Source organism: Pan troglodytes, chromosome 6 (assembly GCF_028858775.2).
Source record: "Pan troglodytes isolate AG18354 chromosome 6, NHGRI_mPanTro3-v2.0_pri, whole genome shotgun sequence".
Lineage (NCBI taxonomy): Eukaryota > Metazoa > Chordata > Mammalia > Primates > Hominidae > Pan > Pan troglodytes.
Window position 1 is genome coordinate 37536482 of NC_072404.2, and position 27927 is coordinate 37564408.

The 27927-nt window shown below is 38.5% G+C and overlaps 1 protein-coding gene across 9 annotated transcripts in view; it reads right to left on the reverse strand.

Annotated features, from left to right (window-relative positions):
• The window catches only part of PDE1C (phosphodiesterase 1C), a 593630-nt gene that overhangs the window by 60915 nt on the left and 504788 nt on the right, over positions 1–27927 (reverse strand). For 4 of the 9 annotated variants that reach the window (XR_001719169.4, XM_003318247.6, XM_016957238.4 and 1 more), the window contains one exon: positions 3562–3630. Coding sequence is in view for 7 of the 9 variants with exons in the window: in XM_003318247.6 (XP_003318295.2) it covers positions 3562–3630 (69 nt within the window). In the remaining 2 variants the exon portion in view is untranslated. Of the gene's footprint in view, positions 1–3561; positions 3631–4865; positions 5027–11393; positions 18141–27927 lie in introns of those variants that run through there. The other 5 variants (XM_016957239.4, XM_063815292.1, XM_016957240.4 and 2 more) reach the window with 3 other exon arrangements.

Below are 27927 nucleotides of genomic sequence, written 5' to 3' on the forward strand. Positions count from 1 at the left end.
TTTGTAGTTACTTCCACCTCCTCCCTTAAACTTCCACTTCAGAGCCTTATAATGGCACTTTATGACTAATGCTCTATAATCATATTGGCATATTGCAGATCCAATTCCAAAGCTAGTTCGGTCTGGCAGAAAAGCTGTCCCAATGTCCTTCCATCTCTCTAGGCCAACAGCTTCCTGTTAATATTATTAAGCTGTGGCTTGGAGGAAACAGGCTGGCAGCAGTTGTTTTAGCCTGTCCACCCCATGTCCTGTATTCAGGTTATAGCCCTAGCTCTGATTCCCAGTGTCCCCTGGAGCACTTTTAGTCCCTTTTGCTCCACAGGATTCAAGCTCCTTCCTGCCACTCCTTACTCAGGATGTGGATCCCAGCTGTCCCAGGGCTTCTGCAGTTCTCTCTCTCTCTCTTTTTTTTTTTTTTTTTCTGGTTCCCAGAGTTGTTTGTCTCTGGCACCAGCTTTTTAAAAAGATATATTTTTTTATTATAATTTTACCTACCTTGGCGTGTGTTTGAGCAGAGGAGTGTTTGTCAAAAAATGAACTTACTCGACCATCTTGACCGGAATTCACAGCAAATGTTTTCATCTCCTAATGACTGAATTGGATCAGCCTACAGCAGATTGATTTGACTGCACTGGATCTAATCATGTAGGTGGTGTTGAAGAAATATAAAACCCTAAAATTCCAATTAAATCCATTCACTGGCTGTAAAATCAAAGGTTTTTAAAAGATTCTATCTATTGGTGGTCATTCAGAAGAGTCATCTCTTCTACAGCTATGAGATGGTAAGGTGGAGCTGTGAGCAGGAGCCAGCATGCATGGGCAGGGGCCCCCATGGCACACAAGCCAGAGGGAGGCATCTGTGATGCTCCTGAGGCAGGAAGGGAAGTAGAGAGCTGGGTATTGCAGTGAGGTGGTGAGCACATCTGCTAGTGAAAGCATGATTCCAGCTCCTTCCGTGCACCCCTCAGGATGTGAAGCACAGCTGCCCTGCAGCTTCTGTCCTGTAGTGTCAATCTGCACACTGTGTAGTACCAGTTACACAGGTTAATTATGTCTGGTGTTTTGAGAACTACCCACTTCCACCTCTGACCATCTCTCAAGTCCTGTAGGGCAGAGGAGTGTGGTTTACAGCCCTGTAGGCTTTGGAGATGCTCAGAATGCAGAGCCTAAGACACTCCTTTTGGGACCACTTTGGATGGCTAAAGACAAGGTAGCTGTGATTCTGAGTCAGAGGCCTTGGGAACCCATTGGCCATCCCTGGGTCCCCAGCAGAGCAAGTGGGTCCCAGGACAGCTCTGCATATTCTTGGAGGTGACAAGGATGCCCTCAGAAATCCCACCTGATCTAGCAAGGCTATGACCTTGTCAGGAGCAAACACCATCACTTCACACTGGAATTGCTTGGTTTAAAGCTGATTTCTTCCTGATACTCTGTAGTCCCAAGAGCATAAGAACCTCAAGCAGAGACGAGATGCGAGGGGCTTCCAGAAACTACAGAACAAGATCTACTCACTACTCAAAAGCAAGTCTGTAGAGTTGAAACAAATCTAAACTTTAAGATGAGCCTTTTTTTCTGAGGATGGTTCCCTTCTGTGTAGTCGTAAACTAAATGGGAGGCTGCTCACTCACGCACCACGTACCCAGCTTAGAAACATTAATGCATACCCAGTAAGTGCCTGTCACCTTGGCAGCACTGGGGGCAGAAAGGAATAAGACAGTCCTCATTATGGAAAAAGCCACCTATCAATGGACAACGGGACTTAGAAGCAAACCATTGTAGTGCACTGTCAATTCCACCTAGATGATTTTGACAGGACTACAAAGAGAAATTAGCCAAGGGAAGAAGAGAATAAGGAGCATCCTAGGCACTCACAGAGGCAAGAAAAGTTCAAGGGTTATTCGGCGGATGTGGAGTCCACTTGTTTGACTTGGGTGAGGGAGCTACAGAAATTGAAGTTACAAAAGCAGGCAGACATAAGTCATATTTCATCTAAAATGCCACTAATTGTAAAATGAACTATTATTTCATGTACAACCAAGAAAAAAAAATGCTGCTAATTGAATTTTCACACACCATTGACTGCAAAACATCCCAATTTAAAATGGGTTAAAATGCAAGGCAATGTGCCTCTCAGAATGGATGAAATATGGTAATTCCCCACAGAAGAAATGTAAAGGTGAATTAACACTAAAAAAACTGTTTTTTTAATAGAAAGATACATTCAAACCAAATGTAGTTATCATTTTTTTCTTATCAAATCAGTAAAATATTGAAAATAATGTTTAGCATTAGCAAGGGGATCGTGAAATGGACAAACTCACACTAAAACCATACATTAATACCATCTTTCTGAAAATCACTTCGGTAATAATGTGTCAGGAACCTATATATGTCTGCATTCTTTGAGCCAGCAATCTTACCTAGTGGAATCTATGGTAAATCCGTACTTACAGACTCAGAAGACTTATGTACAAGAATGTAAGGTCACTTATAAAAATGCATGTTATATAAATGCTAAATTATCAATAGACATATAAATAAACTGTGGCATAGTCATAGAAATGTTAGTCAATTACTGAAATATTTTGTTGAAGTATTTAATAACATGAAGAAAGTCTCATAATGTAGTGGTAAGTTTTAAAAGGAAGGAAACAAAACTCTACATAAAGTATTAATCTAATTCAAATCTAGAGAAAAAGTATTTAATAAAGACTGGAAGGAGAGGTAATCTTGGTTAACCCTGAGTGGTAGCATTATTGGCAACGTTTTTCCTTCTTATGTTTATTATTTTTCAAATTTTCTTCAATGACGGTATTTATCTTTTATAATCTTTCCTTACCCCAAACAGATGTGCTTTTCCAAATTCTGCTTGTTAAAATTAAATAAAAATTAAATTGTAGTTGAGAATGTAAGCACATGCATGGAGACAGAATGATCAATAACTGCCCCTTATATTAAACAATAATTATACTTGATCCTCATGAATACTTATGATTTGCCAGTACATGTGAGATTGGGTCGAACAGAGGCCATACATGCCTTCCATATTTCTCAATAGTAGAGATTATTATGAGCACTATGTCAATACTGGGCTAAATTTACAAGCATTATTTCTAATTCTTATCTTCTCCCAAACAGATGAGAAAACAGACATTCCAAGAAGCTGAAGAAGCACATGTGAGGGCACACAATTTGAACACAGAAAAGCTGGGATTTAAACCTGAGTCTCGATCTCACCACAGACTCACACTACTTCCCTTGAACGATCTGCCTCTACAAGGCAGATCCTTCCATAGCATGTCCAGATGAACATCAAAGAGGACCAAAATTCTATTCTTTCCATAGGTGAGGGGGACGATTGTGAACCAATTATAGAAATATTTATGTCCATTCCTAGAGGGGCCTCACAAATGTGGGTGACAGAGACAAAGCTCTCTGATAACGTGAGTAGACTGGATAACTATGGGGTCATGTTCTCAGTTTATCAACCCAATTCCCGAGAAACCAGGCCTTTCCGTTGTCTGTGGTCACTAAGATAATGGTGCAATGCTGTTTACCCACCTGGCAACGTAAGGCGACACGTGGAGCTGGTGCTTGGGGCTGGTGAGCCGTGAGAACGCTGTTTTGTGCCTGTGAAGAGGAAAAAGAGGATAAGGAAAAGTAGGATTGTGGAAAGACCTGTTGGACAAGTAAATGTTCATCTGAAATGTTATCAAGTTGGGGTCTGAAAACAACGTTTAGAAGCAGGTTAGGTGAGGTTGCAGGGTGGTGCATATTCTGTGGTCCAGAAAAGCTGGGAGCATCGCCTTTGCCTTTGTGTGTGTGACAGTACACAGTTCCTCTGGCTGGAAGGTTGATATGTTGGGACCGATGTGCCACTGAGCAGTGCTACATTTTAGGATCACAGGGGAAGTTTTCTAAATAGGAAGTTGCCTGGGCATCACCCCCACAGTACAAGGGTGGAGGCCCAGCGCTGATGTTTTTAAAACCCCTCATTCTAATGTGCATCCAGGATGGAACAGGATGGAGGACTATCTGAAGAAGGGGAAGTTCTGATTTAGAATGAGGGAATCAGGGGTTTTGTCTCTGCTTTGTCCTTATAGGCTTTACTTGCTATTGGAACTCAAGCAATGAACTGGATCTCTCTGAAGCTCAGGTCTTCATCTGCAAAATGACGAGAATGACAACAATTACGTCGAAGTGTTCCAGTGAGGATTAAAGGAAGCAAAGTGTGTCCAGTGCTCAGGAACAATGGGAGACTTCACAAATGCTAGTTTAGTGGGGTTTCTTAGTTTCCCAGCAACTGGCAACAGAATTCCTATGAGGAAGGGGATTATCTTTGTTCTAATAAACCCTTTAATGGGTCATGAGGCAATGAAAAGTCAAACCCCAGGATGGGATCAATAAGGAGAGAGCAGAATAAAGGGACAAAGGGAGAACTGAGAGGTTCTGCCAAAAAATTTTACATTTTTTGTATATATGTATGTGGGTGTGTACGTATATACATACGCATATATTTACGTATAAATATATACACACAGACACATATATGGACACATATCTTATTTATAAACATAAATATTTATTTATTCATTCATTCATTTATTTTGTCATCCAGAGTGGGAAGGAAGAGGCCTGGAAGCCAGATTCTAGCAACACGGCAGATGCCTGCAGTCTGAGCTGGCAGAAATGCAGAGAGAATTCCTCAGCAGAGGATATCCATGAGTCAGTGTTAGGTTACTTCTGTTAGGAGTCCCCACAAACTTCCCAAACTTTTAGTTAAGTCCACTTTATATGCAGACACCTGGTGTAAGTGGAAGCTGTGCTGATTGAGAAGACCCTATGTGTCAATATAGTCACCGGTAAAGATAACAAAAGAATCAGTTTGTGGGGTGGGGGGAGGGGGGAGGGATAGCATTAGGAGATATACCTAATGTTAAATGATGAGTTAATGGGTGTAGCACACCAACATGGCACATGTATACATATGTAACAAACCTGCACGTTCTGCACATGTACCCTAAAACTTAAAGTATAATAAAAAAAAAAAAAAAAAAAGAAACAATTAGTATTAAAAAAAAAAAGAATCTGAAGACTGGGCAGTGTCAGAGGAAGCAGAGACTTGGGGTTGGAGGTGAGTGGGAGAGCGGTAAGCTTTCCCTACCCCAGAATCCCTGGGGAAGAGTGGAGACATGCACTTTGGATGACGTTTGAGATCGTTCCATTTTATTTTATTTATTTATTTTTGAGATGGAGTCTCGCTCTGTTGCCCAGGCTGGAGTGCAATGATGCGATCTCGACTCACTGCAAGCTCCGTCTCCCGGGTTCAAGCAATTTCCCTGCCTCAGCCTCCTGAGTAGCTGAGACTACAGGCATCCACCACCATGCCTGGCTAATTTTTGTAATTTTAGTAGAGACGGGGTTTCACCGTGTTGGCCAGGCTGGTCTCAAACTCCTGACCTCGTGATCCACACACTTCGGGCTCTCAAAGTGCTGGGATTACAGACATGAGCCACCGCACCCAGCCCCATTTTCATCTTAAACAACAGGGCACCAATCCTGACATTCTGTGACAAATGCCCTCCAGACAATAAGAAATGTTATTGTTAATCATTATGATTCTTTCCTTCTTTTCTGGCAGCAGTAGTAGTAAAAATAGAAAACGTAAAATTAATCCAAATAGCTCAGACCTACAAAAACTGTTAATTTGTATGAAGTGAAGGGAACTGTATCTGGCGGGACTTTATTTCTCCATTTTCCAGGTCTCACAGATACCCTGAAGGTCAGAGTTGGTGGAGAACATAGAGGGTCCGACCCTGGCTGTAGCTGTGCTTCAGTTCTTGAACCTCAGTTGAGTAACTCAGTTACTCCTGAGGTGATGTTTATAAATATGACTTCCAAGCTCCTTGATTGGACCCTGAAGCAGAATCTCCAGAGAATTGAGCCAGCAATTTGAATTTTAACAATTTCACCAGGTGATTCCAACGATGATCTTGTAATCTGGCACTTCACTGGTCTAATGAAGTGTCTTGGACACTCCGGGGTGAAAGATTTACGCAAAGTGATACTCTGTGTCAAAGCCAGTGCTGCCACAATGCACAACCCCAGTGGATGCCCGTCGCATTGTATCTTACACAAAGAATGGTGGACCCTGGGTGTGCCACAAATAGGCCCCGTTAGGAGGCACTACCAGAGGGCACATCCGTGTCTTATGTTGTGATCCAGAGCCGTTCCTTCTCTGCCCGAAATGCCTCTGTGTCCCACAAGATTTTTTACTTGTCTCATTGGACCTTTGGGATAGGGTTTCTCAGCAGTGACACTGTGACATTTGGGCTGTACAATTCTTTGTGGTGGGGGCTGTCCTGTGCACTGGAGAATGTTTAGCAGTGTCCCTGGCCTCTACCCATGAGATGTCAGTAGCTCCTCCCTAGTCATGACGATTGTCTAGGTGACAAATATCCTCTAGAGGCAAAAGTGCCCTTCATTGAGAATCTCTATTTTAGGTTGGAGACAGGGCTTCAAGTTTTTATTTAGAGATGTGGTTCCCAATTTGGCTGCTTGGTCATTGCTAATAGTCACTCCCACATATTAAGCAGTTACTGTGGCCCTGGTGCCATATTACGTAGGCACCGTGAAATATAGATTTGTTGTTGTTTCTGATTTTAACATTGTGACAACAAAATTATCCCATTTTACAGGATTTGAAGACAATTTTTGTCTCCAAACATTTTGTTTAAGGAACTTGACTAATGTTACTGAGTGTTGGGGAAGGAGGGAAAAACTTAAGATCATTCAAAGTTCAAACTTAAAGAAATTTTTCCCCTGACTCTTGCTGCTTCTTAACCAACCCATTATCTGGGTTTCCTTCAAGCACAGTCTCCCAAAGTTGTCTAAGAGGAAGAAAAACCTGGGACAATTATTTTAACAGAAACAAAAAACAAAGCCAGTTTCCCAGGCCTCACTAAGCTCTCGGAGCCAGCATTTCCAGAGGCGAGGTTTAGGGACCTGGGTATTTCACAAGTGGCCCAGGTGATTCCCATCATCAAACAGGCTTGGAACACCTTGTGTGGTAGAAATTTCCTTTTGTCGAACTAACGAAAAGTGTGGCATTCTGCTTTCTGTGGATACTCTTGTGAAGTTGAGAGAACAAATTTAATGTTGCCTACATGAGTACCTGAAAAACTGCAAAGTGCTCAATGACCACAAACTTCCAATGTTGCTACCTGTAGAAACGCTATTGCCAGGTTATTTCATAGAAATGCTTGGTGGATTTTTTTTAAAAAATAACTGACTATAATCTTCCAAAAGCCTGCAGCTTGATAGCTTTTCGTAGAGGTAGCTTTTCATCCCCTTGGTATCTTCTTTGCAAACACTGAGTAAGGGAACTCTGGGAACCTTGAGTCAGTGAAAAAGCAGAACTGTAAGGCCTTCTGGAAATGCTGTTATTTTCTCTGTTAGCTTGGTGAGATGCCCAATATATCAGGACAGGGATGAAGCCATCCCACCTCTCATAACCATGAGCCATATACAGGTAGCAGGCGGGGATGCATAAAATAAAACTGGTTTTGATTTTGCCATGGGCCATTGGCGAGGGGTTAAGTTCTGAGTCAGCCTCCCACTGGCTTCCAGTTCACTGAGGTTGTGTTCTTGAAATCACTTTCCATGAGGAAGCTACCAAATTACCTATCACTTTACTCAAAGTTCCACTCATGGAAGTAATACCCAACACATCTGAGTTTCATTTTCTAAAGCCCTTCGCACTTCACCCTTCCGTTGCTCCCTCTCATGTCCAGGAAGAACATCAGAAACCAGGTGGGAACAGCCAGTCCTGACCCAGCTTCTAAACTGTACTGTACGATGCACACAGAAGGCTTCAGACCACCCATCACATGGAACTGGTTCTTGGATTCATTGTAGAAAACTACTCTGTCAGTGGTTTTCAATCCTGGCTACATATTAGAATCATCTGGGGAGTTCTTAAACAATATGCTGACACCTGACCCTTCACCCCAAGATGCTGTTTAGTTGGTCTGGGTGGGACCTGGGCATGAGGACTTTTTAATGTTCCCAGGTGAGCCTGATCTGCAGCCATGAGAAACACTGCCTTCACTGAATACCCAGAGATGTTTCTTTCAGTTGTCGGGAGGGAAGCCTTCTTTCTTCTGAAACAACTGGTGTGCTCATCCTCATGGATGTGAATCTTGTAAATGGTTTATTTCCATTTAAACTTAAGATTCCAGAAAGCTTAGACCCAGTTTATGACATAATGCTAGGAATCAGGGGAGGCCGATTTAGACTGCACGTCTGCTTATTAACATTTGCCCTGGTTTGTTCCATCTATGCTAGCTCTACTTTGTGACTCTGGTTTTATTCCACTTTCTTAATCATTAAAAAAGCAATGTATTAAATTTGTATGATTTTAGAACTCTCAAATATCTGATAAATGAGGTAAAATAAAAGCAAATGAACAAACAACTATGTCAATGCTGCTATTGCTAAATTTCATTTTCCTCATCTATAAAATTGAGAAAACATCAATGTCAGGACAATAATTGCGAGCATCAAGTAAGAGTACACACATGACAGTGCTTAGCAAACTGTGCCATACAATACAGTGTTTATTATTTGTTTTAGAAAGGTGTGTGTGTATGTGCATGTGCGCATGTGTGTGTGCACATGTGTGCATTTGTGTGTGTGTGTGTGTGTGTCTAAGTAGGTAATCTGTCATCTTTGGGAAATAAACACTTTAAGGTCAGGAATTACATTTCCCTTGACTCACAGCATGTGGCCATTTAAGGAGTAAACAACCCAATCCGTCAGCTAGGGGCAGAGATGTCACCACTGCAGCTTGTGTGACTTGAGGTATCTTTTGACAAATGAATAGCTTTCAGATATTTCAAATTAATGTCCTTGTTTGGTTCAACTAGAGGGCAATGAATCCAATTCATCAAGAGTCTGGAGAAGAGGACAGTGATAGAAGCGACAACTAAGGCTGCCCGCCTCAGGGTGAACGCACACCTAAGACTCGGGACTTCCCAAAGTTAGTGCTAAAGCACAGTGATTTGCAGCTTAACCTCAAACAAATAATTTCCCTTCTGCAAAATGGGGTTAGCCTGGCCAAGCCTATGCCTGCTGGAGAAAGGGTGATTTAAGAGCCCTTGAGACCAAACATCATCATTATTAATGGTCTGGCAATAGCAATGTTATTATAGTACAACCAGATCCCACAGGGCAGAGGAGGATGCTGAAAAGCTGAGGTATGAAAGTTTCTGTCAACTTACTGGCCATTTTCAATCTCTCTGTTTTAGCACATTGTAAATGACTGCCTTTCTGATACCCACAGACCTCTGATCATTATTGCTGAGCATATCTGCCAACATCTTCTTTGTGTTCCATTTGGGCTGGGGCAGAGGGCAACAAGCCATTGCCTGAAGCCTCAGAACAAATCATCGTTTTTGCCCCTTTACAGCTTTGAAGAGAGAGCATCAGTAAAAGTCCAAGTTCTGCTTCAGGCTGTGGGAACACTGAAAGAGTCTGGAGGTCTTCAACGCCCCACCCCCCGACCCCCCACACACCGCCCTAAGAGTTATCAACCAAGAGTATATAAATCAGAGCTGCATATTCAGAGTATTTAATGCTTTCTTCCTGCACAATACAACCACCATCAATACTAGGTTTGGTTTCGTGTGATTTGAATATGTCTGTTCATCACAAAGAAGAATGATTAAAAGCAAGAGCTATTCAGAGATACAACACCACAAGCTATTTAAACGTGGCTTTCAAAATATTTGAATGTGCTTTGAACTTGAATTGGACATATGAATGAGGAGTTAAAAAAAATGTTAACAACCTGTGACCCAGTAATTGTATATCTGGAAATTTGTCCAGTGGAGATATTCAGAAATGTGACAAAGCGTTATGTACAAAGAGCTCCATTGCTGCTATTTACAACTGCAAAAAATAAAATAAAAGCATATAAGTTAATTGCCCAACAGCAGAGAGGTGGTCAAGTAAATTGCGCTAGAGCCACAGAATAAAATATTATGCTGCTATTGAAATTATATTAATGGAGAAGTTAAAAAAACACTCACAAGAAAATGCTTACAATCCAGTGTTGTGTGAACAAACCATAATTCAAAATTAACTATACTATATGGCCTTAACTGTGTAAAAATGCATAGCAAAAGATCATAAGAAAAGAAAGTATCTACAATGATTAATTGTTGGATGGGGTATTACAAGTGATTTTAAGTTTCCTATTATACTGTCTATACTTTCCAAATTGAGTAAATTCTATTTTTACTTTAAGAAAAAAAAATTAAAAATATGTTTCAGTGAATGGCAAGCATGGCTGCTTTGGAGAAACATCACAGTCGCCTTCATCCGAGCAATAATACCATGCAGAAACGATACACCAGGAGGCCCTGATGAAGGGGTGGTATTTGTGTAATATGCAGTATCACCACTAGAGAGTTCTCTCTCTGAGGCCGGTTTGAAGGCATCAGGCTGGAGGCCATAAAGGATGTAAACCACTTTTATCCCCACAAAGGGGAGTAATGAATGACTACACTATTTTATAAATAGAGTCTCTGACTCATGACGGCCCAACTTAAATTTTTGGACTTCATGATGATGCAAAAGCAATACACACTCTGAAGAAACTGTATATAACCATTCTGTTTTTCACTTTCAGAACAGTATTCAATAAATTACATGAGCTATTCAACACTTTATTATAAAATAGGCTTTGTGTTAGGCGATTTTGCCCAACTCTGGGATAATGTAAGTGTTCTGAGCATGCTTAAGGCAGGATAGCCTAAGCTATGATTCAAACACAGCTGGTAGGTTAGGCATATTAAATGCATTTTCGACTTACGGTTTTTTCAACCTACAATGAGTTTATTGGGACGTGACCTCATGGTAAGTCAAGGAACATCTGCATTCCCTAGTCAGACTCCTTATGTTCATGGCTTGAGCAGGAAAATATTGCCAAATATACCCCTTTCAAAAGTAGGAGAAAGAAAAAGTTTGCAATTCAGAAAGCTAGCATCACAGGGCTGTAAAACCATATCATTGTACCCTGAAGAAAATTAAACATATGGAATCCAGCTTAATTCCACGAATGCTGAGATTTCTTATGCCTCTGATGAGCTTCTGATAACCCATTTACTTCATCCCTCACAGTCAAAAAAGGTGAAATGAAACGTGATATAGTCATACTCTGTGTATGTCTTTCAGCACGCAGGCAAAGGCACTTGGTGCCTGGGTATTATGAGACGTTTAAGGGAATACAAAAGAGACAGATGGTTGACTGAGTTTGGACAGCTCTATATCTGAGACAGAACATGGACAACAATGGGAAACATTCAAAGAAAGAAAAAAAAGTCTTTTCATTTTTCCAATTCCAATTAAGAGGTTAACTCTTTGTTTTTATTTGGTAATCAGAAGAACATACAAGTACTTATGCATTACTAGATGCTGGGGGAAAATTATACATTGAATGACTGTCAGGCTCATCTGTGCAATAAAGATTTACAATAAACACATCATTAATTTTTCTGAGAACAGCTCAGTATACTCTGTTTTACATGAATCCTTATGATTTAATCTTGTATTTGGAGATATGATGCTATGGCATTTGGATAACATTGGTTAAGCAGCATCTTAGAGAACAGAACACTCTTCCTCAGAATGGATGGCCATTCTTTCACCCTGTGATGTACAAATGCAAATTACAACCTGCATTTTATCTGCCAGAAGTGTATTTCACATCTTGGAAGTACATTCTATCACAACCATGAAATCAAAACAAGTCCATTATTACCATCTTCCCTTTTGGAAGAGCATTCTCAGAACATATCCAGAAATACCTTCCTTATTCCTCCAAAGAATTGTTTATTCAGCTAGACATTGGTTGAGGTTTGGGTTTTGGTTCTGCTTGCCTCTCTCTTTTGAGTCTTGCTAAATGTTCTTGATAGTAATCCAGATATTTCTCACAAATCCAGCTGAACAGCAGCAACATCTAAGGCTGAGGAGATGAGTTGAGTTTTCCATTCACATATGGCCAGTGCCCTCATCAGGAAAGAGCCTACAGACTCATGGTGAGTAGGGTGTCTTTAGGATGCTATGCATTTAATGCATAGGGTGCTACGCATCCTAAAGAGAAAAACCCTGTGAGAGCAAAAATTGTGCTGTACACTAAGCGAGGACAATAACAACATCATATTCACCTCTAGGTGACTCACCTTGCTTTGGGTAATTGATTTCCCATAAAGATTTCCTTTTTTCCTGCTTCATTTTCCCAAGCTATTTCTGCCTCCCCATCTATCCCCAGCGACCTTTGACACCCAAAACTTTCCCATACGAATTGCATGGAACAAGGTGCTTTTATTTTTCCCATTATTTTGTGTTTGTACGTGCTAAAATGATACTGCAAGCAGAATGGGTTACCTGGACAGAAGCAAAAGAAGGAATTTGTGAAGGGTAGAAAAATGGGAGGAAAAAAAAGGAAAACATAAAGGAGAGTTTGAAAAAGGGAAGACATTTAAATTAGATGGGGGGAATCTGGTTGTACAGTGGGCACAAGAGCTGATAAAAACCTAACCAAGCTCTACAAATGAAAATAGCAAATATATTTTTGAAAATTTTATAGCATATAAAATTGTATAAAAATATCATCAAAGCAAGAAAAAAGGAAATGTATACTCTATAGTTCTACCTCTAGAATCAGTTATTGGACAATACCTATGGCTGTAGGTTTTTCCTATCCATCTATATATATTAATATAATATGTGACTGTATTTCTGTACCATCACACATATACCCACTCAAAGACAAGGACAGTAGTACACAAATTCTACTCCAAGATAGGTCATGAGAGGGAAGCAAAGACTATACAATGATGTGTCTCCAGGACAATCTATTTAAAACCCATTCTATAGCCATTGGGTTTTAATGGGCTTTATTTTAAATGAATTACCCTGCACCATAAACTGACTGAGAAATGATCCTGCAGGTTCAGAAGCCAGCACTCATGAAGAATACATGGGTGAGGTTCAGGAATCATGGCTGAAGCTGACCAAAGCTGAGAGGATGCGTCTCCAGTTGGCACTGCCTCTGGCCTGCAACAGCCAGCATTCACCCCACAAAGGGGGACAAGGTCTCCTCAGGGGAGACTGAATGAGTGTGCCCTGAGTGAACTTAAAGGGCCCACACCCTACTCCCTGCTTCTCCTGGCTGAGCAGATGGCAGCCCAGGCTGGGTGCAAGTACAGTTAGTGAAGCCAGCCATTGCCAGGGTTAATCCACTTCTGCTTGGGAACAGAAGCCAGAATAAACATGAATTCATGTCAAATATGTCTGGCAATATTTTCCAAAAAATGACTAGGGTGGGTATTTAAGAAAACAATCAGGAATTAATATGTTTAAACTTGACCATCATACATCTTTCAGTCCAGGTCATCCACCGCACAATCGTTCCTTGTTTAATATAAAAACAAGAAGCTATTTCAGTGGCACAATTCTTGCTTAATTCAGACATTCCTGGAGAAGCAGCCAGCCTTCTTACAAATGTCCAAGGAGGATCTTTAGAGGCCTGCTTCCCATTTTTCTAATCTCCCTGGGAACATGTTCATGATCAGATAAACTGTCTAATGTAAATGACTCTGGTAACATTCTAATTCTAGTGTCACCTCTGTGCCCACTAGTGTCTCTGGTGAGAGAGAGGAAACCTTAAAAAGTAAAATCTGGCCTTGGCAGGTAATATGTCTCTTGATACCCAGAGGGAGGTTTTATAGGAATATTGTCATTGCTCATTATAATTTTTTTCATTAAGTTCATTTTCTTAGTGATAATGAGGCCTTTAATCATGGATCACAGTTGATAAATTATTACTTTCCATTTGTTCATGCATAAGATCCAATATAACATCATTACTGCAACATTATGTTCTTTAACATCTAACTTTGCCACGGTTTGGTGCTGTACCAATCATATTATTGGTGGAGCAGAACTATGCAGTGATTCCTCATGCTGCACATAGAGAATCTATTTGCTGTAGGAGAGTCTGTTTAAGGTTTTAAAAGTTTCCACTTGGATTCTCAGTAAATCCACTGACGTTTTATATAGATTGGTGTCATCTTCCCTTTTGGAAAGACATTCTCAGATAAATCCTGTTTTAGTGCTTTGTTTTTTTGTATTGTTCTGTTTTTTTCTTAAATCAAGAGGCCATAGAGAAGTTTTTATTTTATTTTTTCCATAAATTTGGCTATGACAATTTCTCCCAAATTACCTGCAATTTCCTATCTCTGGTAATAAGCTATTTGTGTGAGTAGGGTATGCCTGCATATACTTAGAAGATAAGCCTTTAGCAGTGTGCTTGGCATATAGGAGAAGTTGAATAAATTTTCAGGGAAATTTGAATTTTGTTTGCATTCACAAGTGGATAGTGGAATTCAGTTAGACGATTTTGAATGTGTTTCCTGAATGCTGACCGTGTTCCAAACACTGTGGTGGGCCAGCACTGCGTCTCCTGTGGGGTGTGTGGGCATCTCAGGATCAGAACAAAGTTTCCAATTAGGAAAAAAATTGTTGCCTGAATTCCCTAAATTCTCTTTATTTGGGATAGAACACCACATACACAGACTTCCAATCTCAGAATCTTCTCTATTTCACTATGAGAAAAAGATTTCATGCTTTTTTTCTATTGTTTTTCCTAGGCTCCATGGGGAATGTTACAAAGTAATTTCCATCATCAAAGTCTCTGCTCATAGGTTAAGAAAGAAGAAAATATATTATATTATATTATCTATCTATCTATCTATCTATCATCTAACTATCTATCTATCTATCTATCTATCTATCTACCTACCTATCTAAGGAAAAGTGACCCATGAGAGAAGTGATATTAAAATAAACAGTATCCATACTTCCAAAATATGGATAACAAAAATTGGTCTTCAACTTTTGGATTACCATCTCACATCCCATGATAATGTTGCTTTTTACTTTACGCTTTTGTATCTAAAGGCATGGTTCCAAGTGGAAAATATAATACAATGGCTTAAATTCTACAAATGAATGAACACGTGCACTAGGTTATTCTTTGGCTTTCAGATGTTTAGATATCATTTTACTGTTTAAGTGTATCAGATCCACAATGGGATCCTGTCAAATGTTTTCGGTAGTTTATAACAGCTCCAAAAATGAAATGGACAGTGGAAGAAAGTCCATTTGAATTTAATGGGTTAGAAATGAGTCTCTTGCCTGCTGCCATAAACTATTAGGGCTCATAACCTAAGAAAGATTGGCAAAAATAAAATATGGAACAAAGGCCTCGATAAGAATGGGTCATTATGCCACTGAAACGTACCACATTAACACAACTTAAATATAGAGCTATTTGGTGACACGGGGACACAAATTCAAGGGCTAACTTGTCACATTTTACCCAGGGACGTGTAGAGCGCATGGTTTCGTCTGTGGTAGGACTGTCCCTATTGCTGTCCCCACATGCTAGTTAATTCTTAATTCAGGTGTGTAAGCCCTTGCTCTGTGTGTGTAAACCAGAGTAAGATGCCATAATCTGTGCAATAGAATAATGTTTGTCCCAAATTGCTGCTCAACTTGAAGAAAGCTGTTTCAAGGGAATTAAAAGACTGCAGAAAATAAGCTAGAGCTTTGGAAATATTGCTTTTGCAGTCAGCACTGATTTGGAATAATTACTTTAATGTTTTATCAGCTCCAGTATCGATTCATAGCATCATATAATATAGCATTTTGTATTTTTAATAGATAACTGCATTTTTACTCAATATCCCTTCGAAACACTTTTTAAAGATTTAAAGCTAAGAGTGAGTTACATGGAGTTTTGTTTTGCTTCACTGAGAGTTTTAGGTGAAGTTCTTTATGGAATGAAATTCTCTTTCTATTCTTTTTCAGCTGATTAATGACTTAAAGCAAATGAAAAACATTTCCATTTTTATTGGTGCTAGAAAAAATGGCTATATTCCTGTTTCTTTTTCAAATGTTGTTTCTTGTTGCTTGTTAGATTATAAAATGGAAGCTGTAGACTTTCTATTTTGACTGGCCAAAAAGCCCCACATACAAAAATACAGAATATAAATGAGGTAAAAGGTCCAGGTTCCAAGGTCAAATATTGACATACTCTTGGTTATATTTAATTTCAATACAAAATCATACCACCTCTAAGAACATAGTTTGCAAACCAATGCCCCATGGATTGAATGCAGCTCACAGGCATGTTTCATTTGATTAGCACAGTGTTTGTAAGTTTTTGAGTTAGTTGTCAATATGTAAAAATTTGGAGAGAGCTTATATCAAATCCTAGGTATCTAGGACCCCCATCCCCACACAGCTCAAATTCAGTTGCTGCCTACCGACTACCCTGTTTTGACAGCACCCACCCTCTCCAATTTCTCACAGTCCCCATTGCTCCTTCCTGTCTTGCTGATACAAAGGCCCACTATGAATTGCCATTTACCACAATGACTGTGATATTACATGGCTTGCTTTATTCATTTACTTGACCTGCTAGGCCCCTGAAGTCATTTGAATTTCTGGCCACATTATGTGGTGAGGTCATTGTTATGAACACAGGGAGCACAACAGAAAAATCTAAGTGTTTCTCCAAGGCAAAACGTAAAGCTGACAGAAGAAATCTGTTCAAATATCAGCATGCTGTTGTGCATTCGATACTACAAAGTTCTTCAGATCTTTCTGTTGGGGAACATTTTGGCAAGGCAAAGGTCCAGGAAGACCACATACAGTCTCTTTTTTTCTGCCTGAAAAAATGCCAATATTTCACCTTAGTAATAAAAGGACGTTTAAGTATCTGTTCTCGTGCTTTTTCATGTAGAAATTAAATCTGTAGTGGGGAATACACTTAAACCTATTGCCTAGCTCTCTTTCTATTACTAATCCCCACTTCATCATCAGCATATTCATGTGCTTTACTCTTGGGAAGGACTCAGAGATTCCTGTGTGACCAATAACCACATTTTAAGAATCACTTTTATCTAAATCACATCATTTAGACTCATAAAATCCCACTTTACTTGCACTCCCTTAGATCCCACCTGTAATTTGGTCTCAAGGGGGCTGCAATGTTATTCTCTTTCCATTCTACATCTATTATTCTTATTTTTGATTCATGCTATTAATCCACTTCTATCTTGTATTTTTAAAAACTCACTAAAATGCAAAGAATTATCTGCCATATCTCCCTGATACTAATTCCCTTAGCACTTTACTGAATAAAAAGAAGAGTGATGAAATCAAACCACAGATATCCAAAAGAAGATGTCCAGCCAGTGGTAAAAATTTCAGTAACCACTTAGTTATCGATGCTACCAGTGGAAACAATGGGTTCCCACTCAACAGTACAGTCATCAGCTGAACATTCAGGTTTATACTAATGAATGCACAGAGAAAATAAATTAGCCATCAATAAAGATTCCTATAGAATAATCTTTTTTAGAAAACAAACAGAATTCTGTATTATAGAAGTGGGAAAAAAAGCATAAGAACAATTTTAAGTCTGAAAGGAAATTGGAGAAAACAAATGTTCCTGACTCAGGAAAGGAACCAGAGACTGGAATCATCATCTTTGCTGTGATGAATGTCAGCATGGCTGTATCGTCAGTAGCCAGTGCAAAAATGACAACATTTAAAGTAACGGCATTGACAGTCATAAAATGGCAATTACTGTGTGTATGGCTTTTTTCAGGCCTCTCCCAGCATATCCAGGATGTCCATTCTCATCAGGCCAGACAGGTGCCTTGAAAGCCAGGTCATTAGCAAAGGATTTTGAGGATGTCCCTTCAAGTTTTGTTTCTGTTTGAGTAAAAATCTCACGTTGTTTGGTTTGCCCAGGGGAATATCCCCCAGAGTTCTAAGACCTCAAACCAACCCCCAAAGATTCATCCCCTGGAAGGAGATGGTGTGAGGGAAGGCCAAGGGTCAGGGGGTTGGGGGCTTGTGTTTGAAAGTTGTACACCTTCTCCAGATATGGGTCTTTGTGGAAGAAGGAGAAGAAGGAGAATGAAGAAGCTCAGCTAGAATGATGCAAGACATTGGCAGCCTCTTTTATTGTCTATGAGGTCTTTTTTACTCTTGTGAATCTGAAAAAAAGAAAAAGAAAAAGAAAAGTGTCAATGCTGCCTTTCCCCCCGCCCACCTCCACCCTCCAAGTCTGAGGAGAAGGAAATCTAGGGGACAAAAAAAAAAATGGGATAACCAATTAAACATTTCCATACTGGTCATTGCTGTCTCCCTTGTAACAAGATTTGTTCTATTCATAAGGGGAAAATGTCAGTGCAAAACTGTAATATCAGTACATTTGAAATCTTAATAGTTGCTGTAAACTAGATTAGCAAACATTTGGTCATGCAGTAGGGATATTAAGCCACCTTCTTTTGCAATGGAGATGACGGTTTTGTTGCCAGATCTGGTCAATCTGTCTCAAGGGTCCGTGGGATTGGAAGAAATCAGATTCATCTAATCCCAACTGTTTTCATATCAAAAGCAATACTCCTCCCTCTCAGAATTCTTGCCCCACCCTCAGAAGTTTCCCAGAGACATTTAAAGCAAGATGTATCCTAGCCCAAATCATTTTGCAGATGGGTGAATCACCTGAGTTCTCCACTGGACCCAGAGCAAGGGGGTGGAGGAAGACGACAAAGATGGAAAAAGGACTAGGTTAATGAAAATAGACAATATTGTATTTCTTTTCAACTGGCATGCTCTACCCCATGTAACCTCAAAGGTCTTAGGCAGAATTTAAAACAACAACCACAACAAACCCACCATATTATTTCTTCCAATTGGTGTTGCATGCTCTGCAAGTCATCATGCCTTATAGTTAGAAAGTGTTCCCTTCTATGCAGGGCTCCAGTTGGCTTGGACTTTAAGAAGGGTAACACTATTATCTACAGAGATGTTAGAAGCCTTTACAGGACAAGGAAAGTTTCCCATTCAACTTTAAAGACTAAGATACTCTCCTAAGATTTAGGTGAATTTAGCAGAAAACTCATTGGGAGACAGGAGAACTCCTTCTGATCTATTGTAATTACAGTCAATTCTCAATTTTCCAGGGGCCATTGATCCAAGCTTCCTGCTGTTCCTCTAACTTTATTATGTTCTTGATTGTTCATTATGTTTACCCTCCATTAACACCTTCACCCATTTGAGAGAAATAACAGACAAAAGTGAGGCTTCATACCAATCACTTTACTCCAATACTAGCACTAATAAACTTGCCAGTGAGAGAAGGAGGTGAAACAAAAGCTGAAATCAAGGATGAGAAATTTTCCATTGATGTTGATAGTCTATGCACAGTTTGGTCCACATGGAATTGCAATACATGACTTTGTCCTTAGTACTCTGACACTGCCATTATCAACTTGGGATCATATGTCATGAGGCTTCTTTTACAGAGTCATCATAATACTAACCACCTTCAGAGATGTCCCCAGACCCTCAAATGTAAAGCCCAATTTTGTTAGGATGACAGAAGGTTGGGTTCAATTTTTTAATAACAGACCCATTGGTTGGAAGGAAGCTAGAGACAGATAGCTGGGGACAGCTGATAAAGACCACTATTTAACTCAGTGAGCCTCACCTGGCCAACAAGGAGAATGATGCACCTCCTGCAGACTGGGTTAGCAGAGACCCACGGTCCAGACTGCTGGGTCCCAGAGATGGAAAGGGGCCTATCTAGGGTCTTAATGAAATCCCAAGGCTGCTAAAAGGAGATATTCCTCCATTTCTAATCACTGCTTATGGGTGAGATGGTGGAGTGTTCCCTCTGGCTGTGGATCTCCATCCTCCCCTCCAGCTTTGGGTCAAAGGGTGAAGGGAAATGGTGAATAAAAGAAGTTTGTGTGTTTAAGCTGTGCCTGTGTTCATTGTCATTAAATACTACCAGCAGTAAAAGAACAAGAAGCATATGTTCTATAGCTGGGTCTGTGACGTGATGACCTGAGTCATCATCCCTGGCCTTCCCAAACACATGCCCTCTAAAAGTAACTTCTGTTTGTGAATTTCTTAAGGCACTTAAGAAATACCCTAAGGTCCCTATATCATAGCTACCTGCAAAATAATGTTCCAACCCAGACTGCTGACTCTTTGAGAACAGGGAAAACACCTCATTTATCGTTTATAACACTTCTTGCATGTAGTGCAATGCCTGACACATAGCATATGCTCAACAATATTTTTAATGAAAAAGAAGAGAATTGAATAAGCATGAGGAGGACGGGACTGATAAGGTGTGGTGATGAATAGGAGGTTTCCCTCCACCCTTTTTCTAATTTTGACTTTCACAGCATGAAACAAAAATTTAAAAGAAAATAATAAACACACCAATTATATATTTTATTCAATAGTAAGGTATGATATGTCAAAATATTTACATTCCCTATGAAGAAGCCCAATTATGGATGGCTTTCTATGGAGCTAATCTCACAGAGAAGGAGCACCTGCTATCCAGGCAGCTTTGGCATGGTTTGTAAATCAGGCCTGGTCCTCTTTTCACTCCACATCCTATCTTTCATTGTGTTTTGGTTTTATGTATTTGTTTTCAATATAAACTGAAATTCAGTAAGCATCAGCAAGACTACAAAGTATATGAAAATGAGGACCCTGAAGACAAAGTGTTAATAGGCCACTCTGTGTGTAACTGAGATGCATGACTTTTTGAAGAGCACAAAAAGTAGTTAAACCCTTGCACTTTTTAAAGAGTGACTGATGAATTGAAATGGAAACTTTCTTGCCACATCTTGGAATAATTCAGGAAACTATTTAAGTGCCTGCCCCTTGACCCAAGACTTTTTATACCTCACAAGGTAAAGCTGTGAGAACTTTAAATCCTGAAGTGCAAATACATGGTATATGAATTCACAGAAATGTATTTACTCTATAGGAGCATACAATCATGTTTCAGCAACTTCATTTAGAAAAATGGGAGATGGACTTAAAACAATGTGGCCTTATTTATGGTACCATGCTACTCCCACAGGTAAGTGCAGATGCTGTATATAGGTCTTAAAACCGTGTGATTTAAAGATAATTGGTTTTAGAAGAAGATTGAAGTTCAATTTAACATGACTTGATTCTAAAGATGTGTTTATCCATTATAATGTTTATTCCTGGATCACAAATGGAGTGTCAATGGGGCAGCCCTCATAAGAATTTGCCACTGGGCTTAAAAAATATTTTAAATGCATTTCTCTTCCATTTTTCTTGGATTTGATGTTTTTACAGCCTGATTCAACTATCACCTAAACTCAAAGAAGTAAATTGACTTGGCTGAAGAGAGAGCTGGGGTTCAAAACCAGATTTTTAGGTCCTAGGAACTCTGTACCATAGCTGCCTCCCTATGGAGTCAACTTTCTGCAAAAACAGCAAAGTGATACAGCACACACCTGACAAGTTATAAAACTCTAAATAGAAAAAAACGAATGAAGAATAAGTGTAGAGAAACCAAAACCAATTTGAAATGTCATGTAAGACTTCTATTGGGCATATGAATGGGTCCTCGTTTTTTTTTTTTTTTTTTTAAATAAGAAGAAAACATTAAGAAAAAACAATTCTAAAGTATCTGTTAGGCTTTATCCAGGTATGGACTTAATTGTCCTAGGTCACAAGTACATGACAGCTATTTTAAAGGGTTATTTTCAACATGTGCATGCTTTCTCCTTGCCCTAAATAATAGAGCATATGATTATAATAGGATTATTCTAAATGAATTTTCACTACAAATAATATCCATGCTACAGCACTGCTAAGACAAAATCCTCTCATCATGTATTATTCCAGCACAGAAAAATAAAACAGAAGGACAGATAGACAGACACATAGATAGATAAACCAGATAGATAGATAGATAGATAGATAGATAGATAGATAGATAGATAGATAGATAGATAGGCAGGCAGGCAGACAGACAGAAGACATTTGTGGGAATGTAACTTCTTAAAACCTTGCCTATGCCATTAACTCCTAAAATTTACCCATTTGATCCAAACACACAGAATAAGAACAGCACAAAGAACGGTTAGTTTACTGCAAAAGTAATTGTGGTCTTTACCATTACTTTTGATGGCAAAAACCCCATTTACTTTTGCAGCAATCTAATAGTTCTTAGGTCCAACCCTTTCCCTCTTTGTCTTTCCTTTTGCTCCACTGCATCTGTGCTACCACTGAAAATAACAATGATGTTAAACTCTTCCTCTCTACCCTTGTTGCTTTCTCTCTTTCATTTAGCATGTTCTTTCTTTCCAAACATAAAATATGTGAACAACTGTCTCTGTTCTTCTGTCTCACACTGCCCAAAGTGTCTTACTGCTATCATGCTCTGTTTTAAGAATGTAGCACATTAACACAAAGACAATGATTAAAACACTGAACTCTCTAAATGCCCGCAATGCCTGGCCCACTTTCAGCAGACAAGTAAAAGTCAGGCATCAGTAACTCCTACAACTCCTCTGATGATAAGTCAACATCCCTGATTCACAGAGGTGCAGGTGAGGGTAGAGTTAAGCACCCTTGTCTGCACAAAAGAGTTTTGTTTCTGATCAGTCTTTGTATCTGTGAAGTCAGGAAGAAGCCAAGGACCGTAAAGAAAGTCCTTCAGATCAGTAAGTGAGGCCTGGATTTTAGACCTGAAACATTCTGACTACTCTTCATGTTTTTCTAAATTTTATTATTTCAGGAAAAGCAGAAAAGATTCTAAATGATGAGAAAACCAAACAAACAATCATTTTCTCATGTTTTCACTATGGCTCCAGGGCATAGAATAAAAATAGCATATATTGCAGCGGACTAATACTTAAGAAATGTAGACATGGTCACTTGGAGAGCAGGATGCCCATCAGTGGAGAATGCTAAGAAAAAATGCAAAGAGGGGAAGCTTGAATACTTGCTGAATATTGCATTTAATAGCTTTTTTAGCATGTGAGTGTCTAGAAAAGAAATGGCATTACCAATGTAGATAGTGTTAAGTTCTGCCTTTGGCACATATTTACTTCAAAGGTTCCCGTTATTTTAAATATTTAAATATAATGTTAATAGAGTTTCTTTTGGCAAATGTATTGTTACTTGTGTTTCTCCAATCCCTTGCATAGAATCTGACAAAATATCATTTTTTTCTAGGAGAAAATATTTATTTCATGATTACTAAGAAGCTTTATTTTAAACATCTTGAACATCAGTATTAAGGAAAAAAGAAAAATCACACCTTGCCCCGTAGTTACAAAATTTTAATTCCCTCTGTCAAACCAGATTCCTTTAAAAATACAGTGGTACATTAGTAGTTCCACAAAGTATCTAGAAGACAGAGTGAAACAATGAAAGCTTATGTAGCAATAATTGCAAAAGAAAAGTTGTTCAGAAAGTCTAATTTTATCATTAACAAAGAGTTCATAATATACTTTTATTTGACATTTCTACTATGTAGTTACTTGGTAAGAGACTGGGATCTAAACACCTATATAAAAAACATGAATTGATATTAGAAGTTTCCCTTAGTATAACACAATTTATTTAAACCCATCAATCTCATATAATATATAATATAATCCACATATTATGGATTGGTTAATAGATATTCCCCAAATTCATAAAATAAAACCAATTATGTTGGGTTAAAGCATCACTGAATTAATAATAACTCTCATTGTTGGGTCAACCTACAGCACAGCTTCCAAAATTAAGTACAAAATGACAATGAAGTATCTAAATCAAAATGTTTAATCGAAAAAACCTTTTAGAGTTTAATTAGTGAAGTTTTAACCAGATGCATGAGAATAACAGACACCTAAAAATAATATTACAATTCTCTCCTCCACTTATTGACTTTTTGTTTTCCTTGGACAGGGACATATATATATCTATATACACACACACATATATATATATGTATATGTATATATGATTTAAGATGTATGTAATATAGTTTATCATAGAGGGTATATATTATGTATATATGATATATATTAATATATCTTACATGTTATATGTCATATATGCATCATATATCAGATATATCATATTGTATGTATCATATATCATATGTATGATTTATGTATGTGTGTACATATATATGTGTGTGTGTACATAAGTGTGTGTGTAATTTCAGTTGCTATTTTCATACTACAAACATGAATTTCAAGACACAAAAATCTGCAAGAAGACAATGGTAGTCACCTGCCCTCTTGTTCCTTTATAATTCCTTTATATTCATTATATACCATCCTTGAAAAGCACAAGAACATTCACTGAACCTAAAAGTATATAAAAAATGCATTGATTTGAAATGGATGTTTATTACCAAAAGCGCTAACTGTTCTGATTCACTATGACTCAGATGAAATGCTAGAACCATGAATAAGTAATAGGCTTTGTACGTCCATGCTCCCAAGAGTAGAAGTCCATAGCAACAAAGGAACAAGGTGCTTTTTCAGGTTAACACTGTTTGGCCACTTCCCACTCACATATTATGGATTGGTTAATAGATTTTCCCCAAATCTATTTAAAAAACCCAATTACGTTGGGTTTAAGCATCACTGAATTCACAGTAGCTCTTATTGTTGGGTCACCCTACAGCACAGCTTCCAAATTTAATTACAAAATGACAGTGAAGTATCTAAATCAAAATGTTTAATCAAAAAAACCTTTTAGGGTTTAATTAGTGAAGTTTTACCCAGATTCATGAGAAAAACAGACACCCAAAAATAATATTACAACTCTCTCCTCCATTTATTGACTTTTTGTTGTTTTCCTTGGGCAGGGACATTGGAGTGGAGAGTTTAGATACTTGTCAAACTACTTGAGAAAATAAGGTTGTAACTGTTTTAGAAAACACCTGCTAAACCATGGCATTTCCTTACTATTAACGTTCCACGTGACATAAATATGTTAAGGAAATGGGTCACAGGAGTTTTCATGGACAAATGGCTAAGGGAAATGGGATATTAGTCAGAATTTGTGTTCTTATGATGACTTAATTGGAACCCAAAGCACTCCAGATATTTGGTCCCTCTTTGCTCATGAAAAATAACCTACGCAGATGCTGGATTCTCATGCTGAAAGCAATTCCTTCATTAAAGAAATGTCTACTTTTTGTCAATACATAGAAGGCTGCAGTGGGATACCTTCCTAGACCTAAGAAATATTATCCTTTGAGACAGAAACAAGTTTAAAACCTAAAGGATGGGATTAACTATATGTATAAACTGCCTCAAAATAGCAGATTTTGACTTCAGTGGCATGACCACTAGTGAAGTATATTACAAATGATTCATTACTAAAAACAGTTAAGCACTGCAGTTATAAAGGGTTAATTTTTAAGGTAAGTAGAAGAGATTCAAAGTTATTGCTATGGCAACACTATCTTGGGTGTGAGAGAAAAGGATGGGGTAACAGCTTGTCTTCCCAGTTCACATTCCTTGGCCTATTTTACACATCACATGATCTGGGCACACCTTCAGAGGGGTGTAGAGCTAGTGAAAATCTGGTAGTCTAAAGTGGACAAAAAATAATGAGGAAAAAAAATCGAGAACATCTACCTTAAAAACAATGCAGTATCGTCAAGATTAAGGCCCAGAAAAGCAATCAAAGATGACTGAAAGTGAACAAGAATAATAATCTACTCCAAGATATTAACACATCTCATGGCTGAATTAATGTGTGGCTAAAAAACAGGCAAGAAAAGGGGTGCCATAGAGGGGTGCCTCTTGCACTGTCAGGATATAGGACATGCAAGATGACCCATATCCACTCTTCTTGGCAGGTCCGTCCCAATGATAGAAACAGATTTCAAGATATTCTACCTTAAGATCACAATTCATCAACTAAGTCCCCTTACATGTTCAGTTCACCAAGCAACCTTCTGATACAATTTGACTTTCCAAGTAAGTTTTCCTTCAAGAAGAAACCACCAACTGGCCAGTTGACATGAGGATCCCAGCATATGTGGAGTATATATTTCACATTGTACATCAGTAAACTGTCAGTCAAAACTATGCACTGGTCACAAGTATTCATTTCAGTGTCAACAAATCCTCTCCAGCATAATCAACTCTTCCTTTACTGTCAATATGGAATTCCTTGTTCTGCCATTGTGTAGAGCTCTTCTAGCTAATCAGCAGCCTCTCTTTCTAATCATCACATATCCCCTAAGCTCCCAGATGAAGGAATTTTGTGTTTCCCAAATGAGATCATTCTTATACAAAGAACAAAATGATGAATGGTAAAGTAAATTTCACTAAAAAGTCCTATGTCAAGAATTCTCAGAATGCCAAACATTTTCTATGACTTATGTGTAGTGACGCAACATAAACTAGAGTAGAAGTTTGAACAAAAATGGTCACTAAGACCACCATCCTCTAAGAATGGTAAATCCATTAGAATTTGGTCAAAAATCATATCAACAGTTCCTTAGAAACAGATCTTTCAGAAATTGAGAAAAATATTAAAGGAATTACAAAATTCTCCATAACATCTTCTATATCAAGGGGGTATAAGATTCATTCAAATATGAGTGTGCTGAAGACAAGTAAGTGTGTTCAAGTGTTGCTATGGCTCTGCATGGACCAATGCATAGCCAGTGTCAACTACAAGTGATAACACGAAGCCCTGTGGGAAGAAATAGCAGAGATTGGAAAACTAAGGTGATAAAATGAAACATCAACCAAAAGGAAGGTTTTGAGGTGTCTAAAATAGGGCAGTTCTTTATTCTGGCATATAAAGACAATCCAAAACTATCATCCTAAGTAGTATGGGGACATTTTTTTTGGAAGAAAGAATAATGTGAGTATGATTCCTTGAGATGAGAAAACTGGAACACAGGTGTCCATGCCAGTAAGAAAACTGATAATGCCCTCAGGGTCCGTATAACCAGTGAATGCACACCTGCTGAACAAAGGTCATGTGACAAAGCATTTATTGTTTCTCAAATCTCTGGAAATGAACCTAAGACAGAAACAATCTCTAGTAAAGACATACATGTGTCAGTTCTACCCACAGCCTGCTGTTTGACTCTTTTCTCCCCAGATCTGCAAAGCAGAGCATACTTCCACATCTGTACAGGCCCCTCCTATCTTTCACTACCAGCTTCATTGAAGAGCAGGTCATGATGCCTCACCCTATAGGCAACTAACATTTTTCAAAATATGAACATGATGAAAATTAAATACCACTCAAGTGTAAAGTTGTATTCTTCTGCTGTTTTCATTAATGGCTTGGCAAATCAATTCAAATAGAACAAAAGATGCCTTAAAAGCTCAGAGTCATCCATTCCAAATTCATTTATGTACTCCATTTCAAACTAACTTGTTAGGAATCATCTATTTTTTAAAAAATTAAAAAAGAAAAAAACAGAAAAAACACATACATTTCTTCAGGTGACCACTGTGAGCCATATAGCAAGTCAAGGTCATGAGACAACAGCCTTGTGGAGAATTATATAATGTAGATATGATTAGAGGCAAATTCCTATAATGTACACAACAACCCTTTTGATCACAGTTATTTGTTCTATGCAAACTAACAAGAATACTGGCTACCCTGCCTCCTCCATTTTTTCTGTACTAAGATCCTAAATAGGAGAACATGATTATCTTGAGAAATATTCAGAAAGAATGGTTGTAAGAAATACAATTTCCTCACTGAGAAAACAAACTGACAAAGCTGTGTCCTGACAGCCACAGTGAAATGCAGAGCTAAGAAATTATTATGTGGATGTAATATACATATCCCCTCATACAAGCTTTGTTTTATCTTAATATGGTTTTAAATTTGGCTTTTAATTTTCACATCCTTAATGATGTCAAGGATCTTTTAATGCGCTTATTTGCTAGTTGTATATCTTCTCTAGTGAAAAGTTTGTTCATTTTTTTTGTATGTTTT